This window comes from Phyllostomus hastatus, unplaced genomic scaffold (assembly GCF_019186645.2).
Source record: "Phyllostomus hastatus isolate PE091 unplaced genomic scaffold, TTU_PhHast_1.1 phas_contig_1, whole genome shotgun sequence".
Classification (NCBI taxonomy): domain Eukaryota; kingdom Metazoa; phylum Chordata; class Mammalia; order Chiroptera; family Phyllostomidae; genus Phyllostomus; species Phyllostomus hastatus.
Window position 1 is genome coordinate 5,671,114 of NW_025333498.1, and position 17,486 is coordinate 5,688,599.

General features: G+C 35.5%; 1 protein-coding gene across 1 annotated transcript in view; it reads left to right on the forward strand.

Annotated features, from left to right (window-relative positions):
- The window catches only part of COL5A2 (collagen type V alpha 2 chain), a 138,446-nt gene that overhangs the window by 102,634 nt on the left and 18,326 nt on the right, over positions 1-17,486 (forward strand). The window contains exons 19-43 of the mRNA XM_045850295.1: positions 230-328; positions 624-668; positions 782-880; positions 2,565-2,618; positions 2,842-2,949; positions 3,763-3,816; positions 4,405-4,503; positions 5,934-5,987; positions 6,707-6,805; positions 6,910-6,963; positions 7,060-7,113; positions 8,060-8,113; positions 8,850-8,903; positions 10,469-10,513; positions 10,842-10,940; positions 11,941-12,048; positions 12,315-12,368; positions 12,882-12,935; positions 13,186-13,239; positions 13,814-13,867; positions 14,244-14,351; positions 14,467-14,520; positions 15,054-15,107; positions 15,800-15,961; positions 16,607-16,714. Of these exons, the coding sequence (XP_045706251.1) occupies positions 230-328; positions 624-668; positions 782-880; positions 2,565-2,618; positions 2,842-2,949; positions 3,763-3,816; positions 4,405-4,503; positions 5,934-5,987; positions 6,707-6,805; positions 6,910-6,963; positions 7,060-7,113; positions 8,060-8,113; positions 8,850-8,903; positions 10,469-10,513; positions 10,842-10,940; positions 11,941-12,048; positions 12,315-12,368; positions 12,882-12,935; positions 13,186-13,239; positions 13,814-13,867; positions 14,244-14,351; positions 14,467-14,520; positions 15,054-15,107; positions 15,800-15,961; positions 16,607-16,714 (1,881 nt within the window). The remainder of the gene's footprint in view (positions 1-229; positions 329-623; positions 669-781; positions 881-2,564; positions 2,619-2,841; positions 2,950-3,762; positions 3,817-4,404; positions 4,504-5,933; positions 5,988-6,706; positions 6,806-6,909; positions 6,964-7,059; positions 7,114-8,059; positions 8,114-8,849; positions 8,904-10,468; positions 10,514-10,841; positions 10,941-11,940; positions 12,049-12,314; positions 12,369-12,881; positions 12,936-13,185; positions 13,240-13,813; positions 13,868-14,243; positions 14,352-14,466; positions 14,521-15,053; positions 15,108-15,799; positions 15,962-16,606; positions 16,715-17,486) is intronic.

Below are 17,486 nucleotides of genomic sequence, written 5' to 3' on the forward strand. Positions count from 1 at the left end.
TGACTGCTTTGCTCTGCTCTTAATAATGAGGCAAACATCATTATACCTGAAGGGGTAGAAGGATGAGTCCATTCCTGGGTTGGGAACATATCCTCCAGAAACCAACATGTGATCTTGACCCCCTTAAATGTTTGGGTGTAAAATGTAAAATTCCAAATAAGTAATCCACTTTGGATCATACCATGTTTATATTTTTTTTAAATTAACATTTTCTTTTGCACCTTTTTAGGGAGAAGCAGGTCCCACTGGGGCACGAGGTCCTGAAGGTCCTCAGGGACAAAGAGGTGAAACTGGGCCACCAGGTCCAGTTGGTTCTCAAGGTCTTCCTGTAAGTTCCTAGAGCTGAACATGTTTTATAAATCAGAACAAAGGCTATCTTTTTAATAAATCCTGTTTGATTTCTGAATGAGTGTTTACAACTCCTGAGAAACCACATTTCCCTTGGAAACCCTTCATATTTTGACTATTTTATGAAAAACATCATAAAAGTGACTTTTTATGATATAATGGTAGTCAGGTTTTTTTGTAATTTTTTTCTGCCTCCTTTTGGAAGATGGGTAGGCATCTGAGGGTGCCACCCTAGATATGGCTTAATATTGTATAAACTTTCATGTACCTTTTAGGGTGCTGTGGGAACTGATGGTACACCTGGTGCCAAAGGCCCAACGGTAAGCAACTGCATTTATGCTACATCAAGTTTAAATAAACACAGTGCTTTGGACATTGGCTGTAGATTTGTAACTAGGTCTCTGCTCATCATGTCACTCTTGCATTCTGATAGGGCTCTGTGGGTGCCTCTGGTCCTCCGGGCTTGGCAGGGCCCCCTGGATCGCAAGGACCTCAGGGTAGCACTGGACCTCCAGGAATTCGAGGCCAACCGGTAATGTTAAAACAACTCTTATCCATTAGTGTAATCAAACTGAGACCACCAAGAGAAATAACTTTTAATGAGATATAGATTATGTGACTTATCTGAAGAAGGCAAATGGAGGTAGGATTCTTTGTAAAGTGAAAGCAAATGTTAGCATACAGTTTTGATGTTTAAATTCGTAATGGAACATTATTTCATTATGCTGAATTTTAGTGCTCTTTTATTTAAAATAATAAGGCCATAACTGCATGGTCCACCTCATAGAATTTTATGAGTAGTTGAATAATAAACATTATAAAAGCATTAGCAAGCCATTGTGGGGAAATGTGAAGGTTTAATGGGAATTTAGAATGATGTCTTGGCTAAAAATGGATTTAATGAACTTATTTCTTGAGAGTTATTCCTTTTGAATTTTTTATTTATTTTTATTGAATTTATTGGGTGACATTGGTTAATATAGGTTTCAGGTGTACAATTCTGTAACACATCAACTGTATATTGTGTTGTGTGTTCTTCACCCCAAATCAAGTCTCATATCATCATTTATCCCCTCTGTACCCTCTTCACCCCCTCCCCCCCACTCTTCTTTCATCATGAAGTTCACCTCTGGTAATCACCATGCTGTTGTCTGTGTCTATGAGGTTTTTATTTTTTTTCTTCTTAATTGTTTTACCTTTTTCACCCAGCCCTGCAATGCCTACCCCTCTGACAGCTCTCAGTCTGTTCTCTGTATCTATGAGTCTGTTTCTGTTTTGTTTGTTGGTTTATTTTGTTCATTAGATTCCATATATAAGTGAAATCATATGGTACTTGATGAGAGATTTCAACATACTATTCATATTTAATGAATTTCCGTATTTTGTAGAAATTATTTCTAGAAATAATTTCCGTATTTTGTAGAAATATTGTAATGAACCCATAAGAAATAAACACATTGAAAACTTGTGTTTACATATGTTTCAGCTTGATATATAAAAATTAAAACCTTTTTAGTACTACTTAAAACAAATATTTTGGATTCTGTTCCAAGTAATTTGCTTGTGCTGGTAAGTCCTTTTTAAGTGCTGGTGACAGATTTATTAAAACATGAGTGTTGCTGATATTTCACATTTTGTTTTATCATGTTCACAATTTCGCAATCTGGTTCCTACAACACAAACTGTAATTGGTATTCAAAGACACACATACATAAAACTCTGAACAAAACAAAGCCCTAAGACCGTTTGGAGTCAAAGATGAAGTGCCTTATTTGAAGTTGTTAAACTCTCAATAGATAGAACAAAATTATAAAATTATTTTGATCTGGGCAAATAAGTCTATTTCCTAAAGTAAACCCTAAGTAGGTTTTCTATAGAAGTTGTCTTTGTTTAACTCTGATTTTGAATAATAACTAAATTAGAATAATAACTAAAAATTGTAATTATTTTAGTATGCATGATAAAAATCAATATTTAAAAAAATTGCTCAAAGACCAATATAAAATAAATAAACTGCTGCCAAATTATATTGAATTTTGCAAAAATTCATGCACATTCTGTAAGATTTTCAAAATTTAAAAATGATTATATATGCTACTTATTCAATACTTATTCGGCTCCAGAAAATTTTCAAAGCCAATTTATTAAAGTTAATTAAAGTAGGCTGGACTGGCTAAAAATCCTGCTCCTTACAACTAAAGATGTTTTTATTTCAGGGTGACCCAGGAGTACCAGGATTCAAAGGAGAAGCTGGCCCCAAAGGGGAACCTGTAAGTCTTCATTCTTTTATGACAAGGAGAACATATATATTGTCTAGAAGTGGACAGCCTAAAACACTTTTGTTTAAAATAATAACTATGAGAATTATAATCCCCGTGTATGGAAATAACTAACATAAGTTAAAATTTGTGACTGACTTTATTAAATGAATCTTTTGCTGTAGCTCTTTTGTCTAATGGCTTTTTCTGGCAACCGTCCTTCTGTTTTTAATAGGGGCCACATGGTGTTCAAGGTCCAATAGGCCCACCTGGTGAAGAAGGCAAAAGAGGTCCCCGAGGTGATCCAGGAACAGTTGGTCCTCCTGGCCCAATGGGAGAAAGGGTAAAATTTGAATAATAAAATAAATTCTTATAGTTCTGGGGGAATAAGTTCTGGGATAGTAAAGAAAGCAAGAATAATTTAAGAGAAATGCTTGTGGCTACAGTGCACAGTTCAGTATGGTAATTTGTGAATTAAAGGAGCCAACTCTTCATTGTTCATTCATTCACTCAGCTAATGAATTCGATTAATAATGAGTGAACAGCTGTGTGATGCTAAATTATTATATTGGTGCTTGGGATAAATCAGCGAACAGGAAAACTGTGGTCCCAGCCCTCAAATGCACTTAGAAAATAACAGGGTGATGTGGCACAGAGTAACTTCAAGTACATGACTGTGATGTGACATTAGATTAGGTGGTTAGTGATTTCAAAGTTCGTGAGAGGTTGCTGTGACCAGAATATAACAAAAATAGGCCTGAAAGGGGTAACCACAATATCAACTTACATTTGTATGAACCTTCAGAGAATGCAAAGGGCTTCACATTCAAGACTATACTTTATATCTGACATTTTGATTGTGGCAGATGGTGCCATTTTTTTTGCCTCATATCTATATATCAGTGTATGTGTGATTTTATAGTGAATAGTTAGAATATTTCTTGATTTGAATAACTTTTTGGCTCAGTACTTATATATTATTTAAAATTTAAGATTTCTTTCTGTATAGTCAGGTTTTTTCTATGCATATCTCTTGCCATGTTGGCTTGATCACAGCTTCTAAAACCCTACAGTACTAAAAATAAAAATTATCCACTCATTATAAGTTAAAAAAGAACAGAACAACTATTGAGAATCAAATTTTGATCATTTGTAGGGTGCTCCTGGCAATCGTGGTTTTCCGGGCTCTGATGGTTTACCTGGACCAAAGGTGAGGTTATTTCATCAACGTTGACACTCACAATGCTCCAAAGGATGCCATCGTCCAGCATGGTGATTTAGCCTTGGCCTATGTGGGTCCAGATCCAGAAAAGAGTTGGACACAGAGGTCAGGCCTAATGCCAAACCCCTCTTGTGCAATTTCTGCATTGTAGAGATCTGCAGGGTGGAGGGTGATGATGGTCGGAGGTGCATGGGAGTTTGTTTTCGGACTTGCCAGGGAAATTCCTGAGAAGAAAAGGTCACAGACCTTTCCTTTAGCTGATGTGTAATTTTTCCCTTATCTTGAAATTTAGGCTCTTTCAAAAGTCTGTGTTTTTTCCTTATCTAAATAACTGGAGTGAGTCTCTAAACACAACTTTCACTAGATAATGATTAAAAAAAACCACTATTCTATAAGGAATCCAAATTACAATAAAATGTGAAGTGACATTGTTTATAAAGAAGTCTTAGTAACTACTTTGATAAAGTATTTGTATGTTATATTAATACTTTGATTTGTAAAACAAGAATTTTATATATGCTTACTTTTGTTTCCCTATACTCTTTTTCCGATGTGTTCTGCTTTGCTTTGGAACAGGGCGCGCAAGGGGAGAGGGGTCCTGTAGGCTCTTCGGGACCTAAAGGAGGCCAAGGGGACCCAGGACGTCCCGGTGAACCAGGCCTTCCAGGTGCTCGGGTAAGAACACAGCCTGAGAATTCACTGAGAGTGATTTTTCTTATAGTTTTTTTTATGTTTTTAAAAAGGTTTTATTTATTTATTTTTAGAGAGGGGAAGGGAGGGAGAAAGAGAGAGAGAAACATCAATGTGTGGTTGCCTCTCATGTGGCCCCCACTGGGGACGTGGCCTGCAACCCAGGCATGTGCCCTGACTGGGAATCAAACCTGTGATACTTTTGTTCACAGCCTGCGCTCAATCCACTGAGCTATGCCAGCCAGGGTGATTTTTCTTATAGTTTTAAATTTATTTTTTTTTATTTAGCGCATTTTAACACCATGGAACATTTCTTTGTTTTTATGGCTTTAACCTGATTCATTATTTTTTAAATATTGTTTTGTTATTTTTATCATGTATAGAAAACTCAGTAACTTCTGGCCTTCCTTTTTCAAAGGGGTATATATTGATAATTTTACCACTTTACATGAAAAAAATACTGTTTGTCAATTTTTATCATTGTTTACTTGACAATAAACAATTTGTCTGACTTTTTTGACTGGGAGAATTTCTGATAAATTTCATTTTAACAAAATACTATTTGAAATATTATTTCAAATAGTATTGCCCTTGGAATTGCCCTTTGGAATTGCCCTTTGGAATTGCCCTTGTATTCAAAGGTCAACAAGGCCTCTTAGAGAGAAAGGAATTATGCAAAGAATTGTGTGAAAAGATACTTTTGGCTCAATGTAAATTCTTACCTTGAACCTAGATTTAGATCTATGAATAAAAGTCTACTATAGCCCTTTCTTCTTCTACATGAAAAACTGGCATTGGGTTCATCTTTGCTTACATATTCTTCCCTTAGATACTTGAGAAAGGCGGAATGCTGAGTGACCAGTCAACATTGCTTATAGTAAAAAAAATGATTCCCAGTGTTGGACTGCATTTGGCCTCGAGGGGCTATGAATAAATTAAACAAATATGGTGGGAACATAGCTTCAGCTTTTCTGATTTTGGGTGACTTATACCTGCACATTTTTCTTGCTGGGACCAGTATACTATGTTGGAGATGCTGTTACAAATGGTGGTTACATGAGATTTCTAAGCCAGGGCAGCTCCTGCACCCGCCATGTAGACTCATTCCCTCACATCTGGCCTGTCCACTGCGGGAGGCTTGGAGGATGCCCCTGGAGATTGTGCTCTTAGGACCCCTCCTGAAGAACAATCCCACCTAATGCTGCCCTCTTGGCCTGCTGTGTTGTCTGCCCTTTGTCCTGAAATCAGCTGGGTGAGGCCCATGATGGTCCTGTGAGTCTGTCTAAAGGAACCTAAGCCTATTGAGAGTGGGCATTGCAAAGTGGAACTGGATCCCATAAATGCAATGCTATTTTTACTCTTTAGAATCTTCAGTTGTATATTGGCTGCAAACTGACAATTACTTTAATTTTCAGGGTCTGACAGGAAATCCTGGTGTGCAAGGTCCTGAAGGAAAACTTGGACCATTGGTAAGCAATTTAAAACAACATCCACAACCATTAATCTTTCTTAATAGATTAGTAACTTATTTGAGGTTACTATTTTTGATCATGTGGATGCTGATCATGTTTATATGTTTAAAAGGCCCTGTGCCCTGGAAGCAAATAGTTAGGATCTGCATAATTTCAAACTGACCAAAACTTAATCACATTTTATTGAAATAAATGTTTGGGATTAAAATTGCTTCCCTGACATCAATGAAAAAGTTGGAATGATGTATTTTTAATAATGTTGGAATCTGTCTCATAAGAAACATTCTTATTTCTTGATGTTGCTTCCAATTTGATACATTTAAGAGATAAGTAGGTATGAATTTTGACAGCTTATATATTCTGGTCTCTTCTCTTATACCACAAAAGTGAAATGCAAGTCCTGAGCTTTTATTACCGCAAACCAAAATAAATGAAAGAAGGGAACAAAGTTTCCTCTGTTTATATGAAAGTATACAGAGACAGAGACATGAAGATGAGGCTTGTGTATAGAATAAGAATAAAATCTCTGTTCTAAATAGTCAAAACACTTTAGCAGCTTTTTTAGATACACAACTGTTCTATAGTAATTCACTAAGATAAAATATATCAGATAACATATAGAAGTTTTATTGTAAGCAAAGGCAAGTAACAATTTGGATAATGTGATATTTAGAGAGAACTTACATACAGCTGACATCACTCCTGTCAATTTGTAGGGAGCTCCAGGGGAGGATGGCCGACCAGGTCCTCCAGGCTCCATAGGAATCAGAGGGCAGCCTGGGAGTATGGGTCTTCCAGGCCCCAAAGGTAGCAGTGTGAGTACAATGTATGATATGTTTGTCATCTCATCATCTTTCCCACCTAGAACAGCCATGTTTTTAACAAATGGATTGAAATTTAAATTTGTTCTATTTTTTAGGGTGATCCTGGAAAACCTGGAGAGGCAGGAAATGCTGGTGTTCCTGGACAGAGGGTAACAATGTACATTTTTTGCTAAAGAAAAAAATATGAAATTATCCAAATTCTCATGGTCCCCATCTCACCAATTATCTCTGTGTGATGATACTAGGGAGCTCCTGGAAAAGATGGTGAAGTTGGCCCTTCTGGTCCTGTGGGCCCCCCGGTATGTGATCTTTTAGCAAAAATACATTCATATTGCAGTTTTCATTGATGTTTGTCCAAGACTTTACTTATGATGAATTTTGGGGGATGTCAATAAGAAGTGCAGATTGAAGAATTTCAGTTACATCTTTTCTTTTGATTCTTGTGCTGGCCTATTCTGCCTTTTATAAATAGAATGATGGGTCTCTTAATTTTAAACCATTCATAGAAATATTTCAAATATTCACAGGAAAAGCTATATAATCATCTTTATATATTACTGTTAGAAAATATGTCAACTAAGGAAAATAGTGTTTGATGAACATTTAATACTGTATTTTATTTAAAACATAAAAATACTCAGTAATATCTATGTTATTCTAATAATGTGTCTTATAGACATTAATTTAAACTAGTTTTTATTGAAGGGATATGAAGGAATAATATTCTTTGAGGTATAGTTTGATCCTAGCCTATGATTTTCAAGTTAAATGTTTATCAGAATATTTTGGCATTTTATTTGTTTAAAATGCCAATTGTATTAAAATGTTAGCTTTGTTTTCTTTAGTTATTCTAATTTTGAAGGTTTGATTATTAATTTTATGACAAACTGCAGGGAAAATATTATTGTTTTAGATTAGATGTATGAAAGTAATGAGTTTTTCCATCTCTAATTTATCTAGTTTCCCCATGATTTTATGGTTGGCTCCAGACATTTTATGTTTGGATCAAAAAATAAACACTTGTCATCAGTCTCTGCTGGCTTTAGATGTTTTCTCACTAGAAGGGACTTCAAACAAGACCATTGGATGACTTTTAATACTAGTTTATTATCTGGATAAAGTAGAAAACATGTGATTAGAAGAAATACAAAGAAATAGAAATAGTTCCAGTGGTTCACATAAACAGGCAGCAAGTGCAGAGATCTGGCTGCTGATTTTCATGGTTTTCTTTCTTTCGTGGCTTAGGGTCTAGCTGGGGAGAGAGGAGAGCAGGGCCCCCCGGGCCCCACGGGCTTCCAGGTACGCACGGATTCAGGTGTTCATGTCTCCTTCCACTGACTTCACTGTTTTTGTGAAATGCAAAAAGATGACAAAGTGATGTGAAATTTGGCAATTTTCCAAGTCTTCCCTCTTTGAGTAAATAAGGTAGACATTTGAATAAAATCAAACATTTTTGTTCAAAGAGAAAGAATATATTTTACCCCAAAAAACTGATTGAAACCCAAAGCTATTAACAAATTAAAAATTACAAAATGTTCTTCATATCTCAACAAAGTTTATTTCATTGTTTTAAGACTTATCTAATTTTATTAGCACAGTGCCTAAAGGATTTTCTTAAATAAAATTTTATGATTTATCTAAATCATATATTGACATGTAGACTATTTAACAGCATGGCTAATCATAATTTGGGAGGAAAACTGTTAAGACTGATTTCCTTTAGTAATCTAGTAGCCTAATACATTGTTTCCAGAGCCATTCAAATCTACAGAGATGAAAAACCACCTGTTATGTTCTTTGTTTTGTTTTTGCTAAATGTGTGTGAATGAAGATCTCAGCCTGTAACCTAGCTTCCATGTTATGTTAGAAGATGGAAGTTTCTCAGTCTGTTTTGCTTAACTTGTGTTTGAACAATACCTTTTGCTTGATGATATAGTCATGAAGGCTTTTTGAATTGTAAAACAAAAACTGTTAACACTGGTGGCCTATTCAGCTTTTACAGAGTCACAGTTTTATTTTCTTCCCTTTGTTTTAGGGGCTTCCTGGTCCTCCCGGGCCTCCTGGGGAAGGTGGAAAGCCAGGTGATCAGGTAAACTTTTAAATAAAAATAACAGCATTATTAAAAATCACTAGTTCACAATATCACTTATGCATGAGGCTCTGTTTTGGTTTACTTTACATATATTATCTCTTTCAATCCTCAAAACAATCCTGTGTACTAGGTACTCCTATTATGCCCATTTTACAGATGAGGAAAAAAAGAGGCACATAGATGTTAGGTCACATAGCTCATATGATTTGAACCCAGATCAAATGCTTCCAAAGGCTTAATCACTAAATATATCTTTAATTGGGCTATAGAATTTTACTGGAAGCTTTATAAACTGTTATGAACAGACACTATTTTATTTTTATCATTTTATACACACATAGATTATTTAATTTATTTTTCTCTGAGTCATGCATTCATTAAGCCATTCAATTAATATCTGCTGAGAGCTGTGCACTTAGCTCTGCTTAGCCTTGGCCTTAACCAATTGAACAAGACAGACATGGGACATGCCCTGACATTATATTATAGCAGGAGACAGAGAGTGCAGGAAGACAGTTACAATAGTCCTAAATGCTATGGCAGGAGAGGCACTGGGTACAGAAACACAGAAGAGCAACCAGTTCATATTTGGGGGATTAGGAAAAGTTTCCTGGACAAAGTTAATACCTTTTATGAGATCTGAAGAATGAATGATGGGAAACGGGAGGAGGAAAGGTAAAGACATGCACTAGGAAATGGAACTGCAAGCACAAAGACTTGCTGATCAAATGAAGGCAGTGAAAAAAAATCTGTAAGTCAGGAATGTGGAGTACAATTCAAGGGTGGAAGTGAGGCTGTAGATGTGAATCAGGAGTCAGATTATGGAAAATCTTAGTTTGAGTCCTATTTGTTTTTATTATTAGAGTAATGGGAAGCTAATGGAGGGTTTTTAAGTAGGGATAATACTATTAGATTTGAGTTTTAGGAAGATCACACATCAATGAAGAGAATAATTTCAAGGGATAAGACCAGAGGCCTACTTGATACAGTGATTATGGTATATCTTTATCAAAGGAAGAAATTTTAAGCGACAAACTTTTCTTTAGTTAAGAACAAACTTTTAATATAGCCATACTACACTACTTTTAACCCACAATTACTAGTAGAGTGTGTTTTTCATATTTTATGTTTAAGAAATATTTACTAAATTGCCTTGAATTTGTTCTATTCAAAAGATCAGCACTTCATTGCTTTTAATGTCACTTTCCTATATTAAAATAGTTTTTATATTTAATTAGGAAGCACAGGCTTTTAGTATATATTTTTAATCTCTAAAAAAAACTAATGTATTATCTTCATGAGATAACATTTTGCATGTTCTCATTGCCAAAAATCAATATTCAGTTATACATGTTTACTGGAAAAATATTTTCATCTAATATATGTGATATCTTCTTATTTATAAAAGTGTACACATTTTTCTGTTTTTAAGAGTTTGGGCCTAGTCAGACATCAAGTAGTACATTAAAAGAAATTGGGTGTATGATCTAGAAATGTTTCTAATAAATATATAAAATTTAGCTCAAAGCTTTTCTTCCAATTTTTAAAAATTTACTTTACAGGGAGTTCCTGGAGATCCTGGAGCAGTTGGCCCATTGGGACCTAGAGTAAGTATTTTCTCTTTTATGATTAATTCTGCTTCCATTGGCTTCAGTTTAAAAAAGCACCTTTTATCTTAAACTGGGCTGTGTTATCATTAAAATTCTTTTACTTGATGAAAATCAATCTTATGAGAAATATTTTGTGCCGTAAAACTAGTCTATCTTTACGTCGTTTATTTCTTATCACTAAATTAGAAAAGTGAGCTTCAATAGTTAGTTGTTCATTTCTGAATGTTTCCCCAGCAGAAGTCATGTTTTTCAGATTTTCAGGAACATTTTTAACCCATTTCGAGGTTAAGCACTGAGATTGTTTGACATCCCGATGTTCTGCTAGGGAGAACGAGGAAATCCCGGGGAAAGAGGAGAACCAGGAATAACCGGACTGCCCGGTGAGAAGGGAATCGCTGGAGGACACGGCCCGGATGGTCCGAAAGTAAGTGCGTAGTGAGCTCAGTATGTACAACATTCTAAAACTACTGCTCAATAAGCACATGATCATACTAGGATTTATTTCTCTTGTTTTTCCAAGTTATTTAATTATATAATTTTCTTCTTCAACGAATATTTAATGAGTACCTAAGTGCCTACCAGGCTTTTTCTAGTCATTAAAGAGTCAGCTAAAAAGGAGTCTCACTTTTGTGATGGAATTTATGGCTTAGTATGCATAGTGATACATTCTCATATACAAACTTATTTCTAATATTTATTCATATAAATGTGATTAATGACTTCCATTAGTAAGCAGAAACAAGAAACAGAAAATTGCTTAATTTATTAGGAGATATTTCTAATCAAATGTTCTATTTTTGTCTTTCGAGTTCCACAATTCTGCTTACAAAATATATGAAAGTGTATTGTTTTTGAAATCGAAAAATACAATACATTATAAGGCAAAAATCAGTACTATTTATTTTGGGGTGCCATTTTAACATTAGTAGAAGACTATTCAATTTCAGTGCAAACATTTGAAATAGAACTTCTCATGACTATGCAACATTAGATCCTTACCATCTTTAAGATCCCAGGGTGATTGCGTAAGATCTGCTTCCATTTAATACACTGACTGAGCCTGAAATCCAGCTTAATGTCATGGGTTTATTACAAAGAGAATGAAATACTCTCTAAAATGTAATGTCTTCTTTCTTTAGCAGAATCACATGATGTTACCTCCCCAAAGGAAGCTCTGTCATTTTTATTTGAATCGGTATTTAATTTTTCCAAACAGAAAAGTTGAAAACATAAATGAACAATCAAAATTGCAGGTCTGATATTTTTTAATAAGCTCAGAGGCATTTTTTTCAAATCAAAATATAAGCACTTGATTAAACCAATGATATCTTTGAGATTCTATAATTTTGACCTACCAAAGTAGTAATTCCATGTGGTTCAACTTGAATATTTAGGTGATCTTACTTATTGTTGGTTCATTTTAGGGAAGTCCAGGACCAACAGGGACTCCTGGAGATACAGGCCCACCAGGCCTTCAAGGTATGCCAGGAGAAAGAGGAATTGCAGGAACTCCTGGCCCCAAGGGTGACAGAGTAAGTCTGTGTTTTTTTTTTTTTTTTAGTTCATTCATTTAGATTGTTAGTGATTTTCTCGGCAGACTTTTACTTCTACCCTCCTGAGTCAAAAGTCACTCATTTTCTTAATATATATTTATTGAGAGAATATATAGTGCCAGGCATTGTTTTAGGCTCAACGGGATAAAACCATGAACATAGGAGATAAATCTCAACTCATGAAGCTTCCATGGAAGCATGGGGAAGACAACAAAATGAATAAATGGTGTTTTGTGTTTTCCCAGGGCGGCATAGGAGAGAAAGGTGCTGAAGGCACCGCTGGAAATGATGGAGCAAGAGTAAGTGAAATCATTCTTTTTTCCCTGGGCCAAGAATCAGCATTATCATTATCATATGAATTTGCTTGAACTCTTCAAAATAAAGTTTGAATTGTTACTATGGTGGTCAGGACTTGGAGAATCATAAAATCTGAGATTTGATGTTGATCAACCATGGGTATTCATTTTGCTAACCTTGAATTAGGGCAGCCCCAAAGTAAAGATATTGTTGAGACACCTGAGAGAGATGACTGCGTTAAGTGGTGGTGCCCTCTTTATATTTCTCTATTCTCTTTTTATTTCATATGCAATGTTCATTTCTATTAAAATGATGACTTAATGAGCTATTCTAGATCTAGTCCCTGTTCAGGCAAGTATAATTTTGTAGAGTAGTCAACGTTGTGATACATCTCAATATACTGGATGTTAAGGGTAAGAGTAGCCACACTATAAGAAAATTGTCCATTCTTTGTTTAAAGATGGAGAGTTATGTGCATGTTTTCTCTCAATATTCTGTGTTCTGTTAATTGACAGGGTCTTCCAGGTCCCTTGGGACCCCCAGGTCCTGCAGGTCCCACTGGAGAAAAGGTAATGCCATAAGTTATTTTGTGGACTCAGAATCATGAGGTCTGGATGTAAGCTCTTTCTCATGCTTTCTCCTTCACAAAATATGGTAGTTGGGCTAGATCATCTCAGAGTTCTCCCCACTATCTGCCCTGTACACAGCTTCCTAGGCAATATTCTCATTTTCAATCCATTTTCATGGACTAGCATATCTTACAATGGTATTATGTTTGCCACTGTTTTGGACAATAACCATCTAAAATCTGCTTTCTAGGGCGAACCTGGTCCTCGAGGTTTAGTTGGCCCTCCAGGCTCCCGTGGCAATCCTGTAAGTGACAGCATCTTGATGATCTTAGTATGACATTAAGCAGTAAACAAGTCATTGTTTTGTCTTAATACTTACATAAAACCATGCCAATTAGATTAGCTTGTTTATAACTGTCTTGTTTTCAACTTTTTTCTCATTACATTTAAAAAATTATTAGTGTATTATTTTGATACAATCTAGTAAGTCTAGGTAAGCAGCTCATTAATTAAATAATTAAGACATTTCTTTGAAACTTCAGACCTTGGAATTTTGTCATATGATCCTTATATCTCTATTCCACTTAAGAATCTTCCTTGACCAATATGTCTGACTCTTCTATATGTAATTTCAAGACACTCCCAGTTTATATAATTATATTTTTAATATCATTACTGTTTATAAGAAAGTGTGAATTTGTTTTTATTTTAAAAATTTTCCATCTTTTTTTATTGTCATTCAAGTATAGTTGTCTCCATTTCTCCCCCACCACTTCTGCTCCCACCCCAGCCATCCCCACCTCCCACCCTTGATTCTACCCCCCACCTTTGTCTTTCTAATACAGTGTGAAGCTATAGTAAACTTTGTCTTCTCCTAGGGTTCTCGTGGTGAAAATGGCCCAACTGGTGCTGTTGGTTTTGCTGGCCCCCAGGTACAACTGTCAGATATGTCTCATTTACAAAAAGCACTCCTCTTGTTCGACCATGGATTTTTAATGTATATTAAAGATTCTGGAAAGCTTACAGCATCCTAAGCAATATTCTCATTTTCAAGGACTAGCACAAAAATGGATGAGTTTACACAACTTCAAATTCTATACTTATTTGTTGTAATAAAAATATGGGATAACTTACTTTTCAGACTACCTTTAAAGATCTCATCAGGTCATTTTTTTCTTCTATGCTGCAGTACTGATTACAAAGCATCGTTTTACGATAGATGATTAAATTATGTATTAATAATTATTACTGTAAAATAATTTGTCTGTCAGTGTTATAACCAATTGCTTATTTACACAATTGACATAGGGTCCTGATGGGCAGCCTGGAGTAAAAGGGGAACCTGGAGAGCCAGGACAGAAGGGAGATGCCGGCTCTCCTGGACCACAAGGTCTAGCAGGATCCCCAGGCCCTCATGTAAGCTGAAAAAACTAATATAAAAGACACAACTTGGGTCTAGTGCCCAATGCTTAAACCTTGTGTTTAGCCCATTTTGCCTCACTACAGTGATCTTCTGTTTCTTTCCATTTAGGGTCCTAATGGTGTTCCTGGACTAAAAGGTGGTCGAGGAACTCAGGGTCCACCTGTAAGTTGGTTTGAAGTTTAGGAAATTACATGTAGTCAGATATCTAGTGCCACATGGATATTTTAAAGTTAATCTGAAGCTGTTACTACCCATTTTTTATGTGTATAACTACTCTGTAGTGGAAAGGGCATTTAACTTAGATCTGGGTTAAAATTAGTTTCATGGTCTTGGACACCCAGCTGTGCCTCATATGTAATATAAATAATACATGGCCTATGAAAGAGGTAATGAATAATGATAAAGCACTTTATATAATTCTTTTAGGTAAAATATTAACGTGGGCTTAGCACTTGCCGGAAACATACTTGTATAAGATAAATGGAGAGTGGAAAAACAAAAATAGCATCCGGCTTACCAGTTAATCTATATGTACTCTCGAAAACTTAGGATAAAAGAGTATATATATATATATAAAATTGAACACAACAAGAAAGGGAATCTAAAGGCCTAAGTATCCCTGAGAAGGAATAGATCCCAGTAGGCATATATAATTCATTGTTATCTTAAAGTTGCTTTATGTATTATATTTCTAGGGTGCCACAGGATTTCCTGGTTCTGCCGGCAGAGTTGGACCACCAGGCCCTGTTGTAAGTTAATGAAGTAATTCAAATTATTGATAGAGGAGCAATTACACACACACATGAAAATACAGACAAACATACCTATATGTATATATTATATAGATACACATATATTTAATTCTTTTTATTTATTTTTTAATTTAATCCATTAATGACTTTTCTTTCATATTAACAACTCTTATCTTGATAATTCATACTGGTATGCTGTCAAAGAAATTTCATCCTGTGTTTTTTGGGAGAACTTAATTTGCAAGTCGTTTTTAGCCCCAGTATTGGACTCTCATTCCACATGGTTACTAAACACTAACAATACTGTGTGTCAATAATCATTTCCTTTAGTTAGAAGCATCTCTGAAGCTTTGTTTAATAAATGTTAGTCTTTCTTTATAAGATCAGATCAGGTAGAATAAAATGCTATATATTTATTGTTGGATCAGAGCCTTAAGAAATTTGAAAATTCAAGTTAATTTCGGCACAGTTTTAACATTGATTCAAAGGTAATTTTCTCCAAATAATCTAGATTGTCTTCTGGAGAATGAATCTGCAGCTGTGTTTTTTTAAATTTTGTTGAAAGCCGCTGAATGACTGATTATCTAGCAGGAAAAATGGAAGCTGCCTCTGAGGCACAGACCATTGCATCATTTCCTCCAACGAGGCTTCCACTTTGCCCTCCCGGATTTCTTTCTGTGTTCTACTAGGGAGCTCCAGGGCCTGCAGGGCCTTTAGGGGAGCCTGGGAAGGAGGGGCCTCCAGGTCTTCGTGGGGACCCTGGCTCTCATGGACGAGTGGGAGATCGAGGACCAGCTGGCCCCCCTGGTGGCCCAGGAGACAAAGGGGACCCAGGAGAAGACGGGCAACCTGTAAGTGTGGCATCTTTGTTCTAGACCACCTCTAATTGATCTGTTTGCTGATAGAAATCCGTAATAATTACTTTAATAAAGAAACTGTTTATACATTATCCTGAGCATTTTCATAAATCTTTATACAGTATAGGTTTTTAATTTGCAATTCTCTGCTTGAGAAAAAAGTATATGTGTGAACATAAAAATATAACAGTAACAGAGATGATATTCAAAATCTAAACAAGAAAGCACTTTCTTATATATCTGCACTATAAGAAGAAAGTTTTTATAAAGCACACTCTCTTAATATCCAAATGTCTTTAAACATGAATGTGTTTAGATAAAATCATATCATTTTCTTTATTTTTAAAATGTGTCTTTTTAGAAAGAAGAATGAGATGTGCCTGAATAATTACCTCTTTTATTCCATCAATATTCATATTAATTTTCAAATTCTTTTTTCAATGGCTAAGCTATTTTTATTTTTAAATAATGTTAAAAGTTCTGTGTGGATTGTAAGTTTGATTACATATGTAGTATAGTCTTATGAAACAGACCTTTTTCTTATATCCAAAAAACCTGTAAAAGTGTGATCTCTTGTAAAGTTCTTGAATATAGTTTCACCCTGGGGAATTTCTAATCATAGTTTATCCTCAAAATTAGGGTCCAGATGGCCCCCCTGGTCCAGCTGGAACTACTGGGCAGAGAGGAATTGTGGGCATGCCGGGGCAGCGTGGGGAACGGGGCATGCCCGGCCTGCCAGGACCAGCAGTAAGTAGCTGCATTACTCAATATGTCATCGGATCATATGCAATATCATTTATATATTTTTGCTAAATAGAAGTAAAGTGTTTTAGATACAAATTCTGAGTATCTTCAAAACTTTTTGACTTTAAATGTCAAATGCTTTACTGTAGTACATTATGAGGCATTTGAAAAGTATATTTATTTAACCTTAGGGCTAGAGAAGTAAACAAATAAGGATATGGATTTTAGGTGACTTTAAATCTTTCTTCAAATATTAAAAATATCTAAGGAGCTAGAGGAGGGGATAGTCTCCTGGTGAGTAGGTAGCCTCTGTTTAAATAACCAGCCCTAACAGAAACATCCACATTTCACAGTTCAGAGAGTAAGTTCTCATAAGCCATCAAAGAGAAGAAGGAGTTGATCTAAAGTAACATTGGAGGTGAAAGTGGGGTGAATGATAAATAGAAACTCTGAAAGTAATCTCCTGCTCCCTGGAAGGGTCTAAGAATCTCACATTCCCTTGAGTCTGGATAAAAGTTTGACTCACTACTAGCTTTGAAGAAGCTAAATTATACCACTTGAAGTTTATATGCTTTAGAAAAATAGTAAATGATATTTTTATAGGGAGTGTCGACAGAGAAATGTACTGCTGGGACCTTGGGACTGGGGGACGTGTGGGTAGAGATCTGAAACCAGCAAAAAAGGAGTTAAGGAATGTCTCATATTTTTCAGACATGAGCCAGGGACCTGGAAGTAAATTGTCTCAACAGCGAGACAAAAGTGCCAGGATATAGAA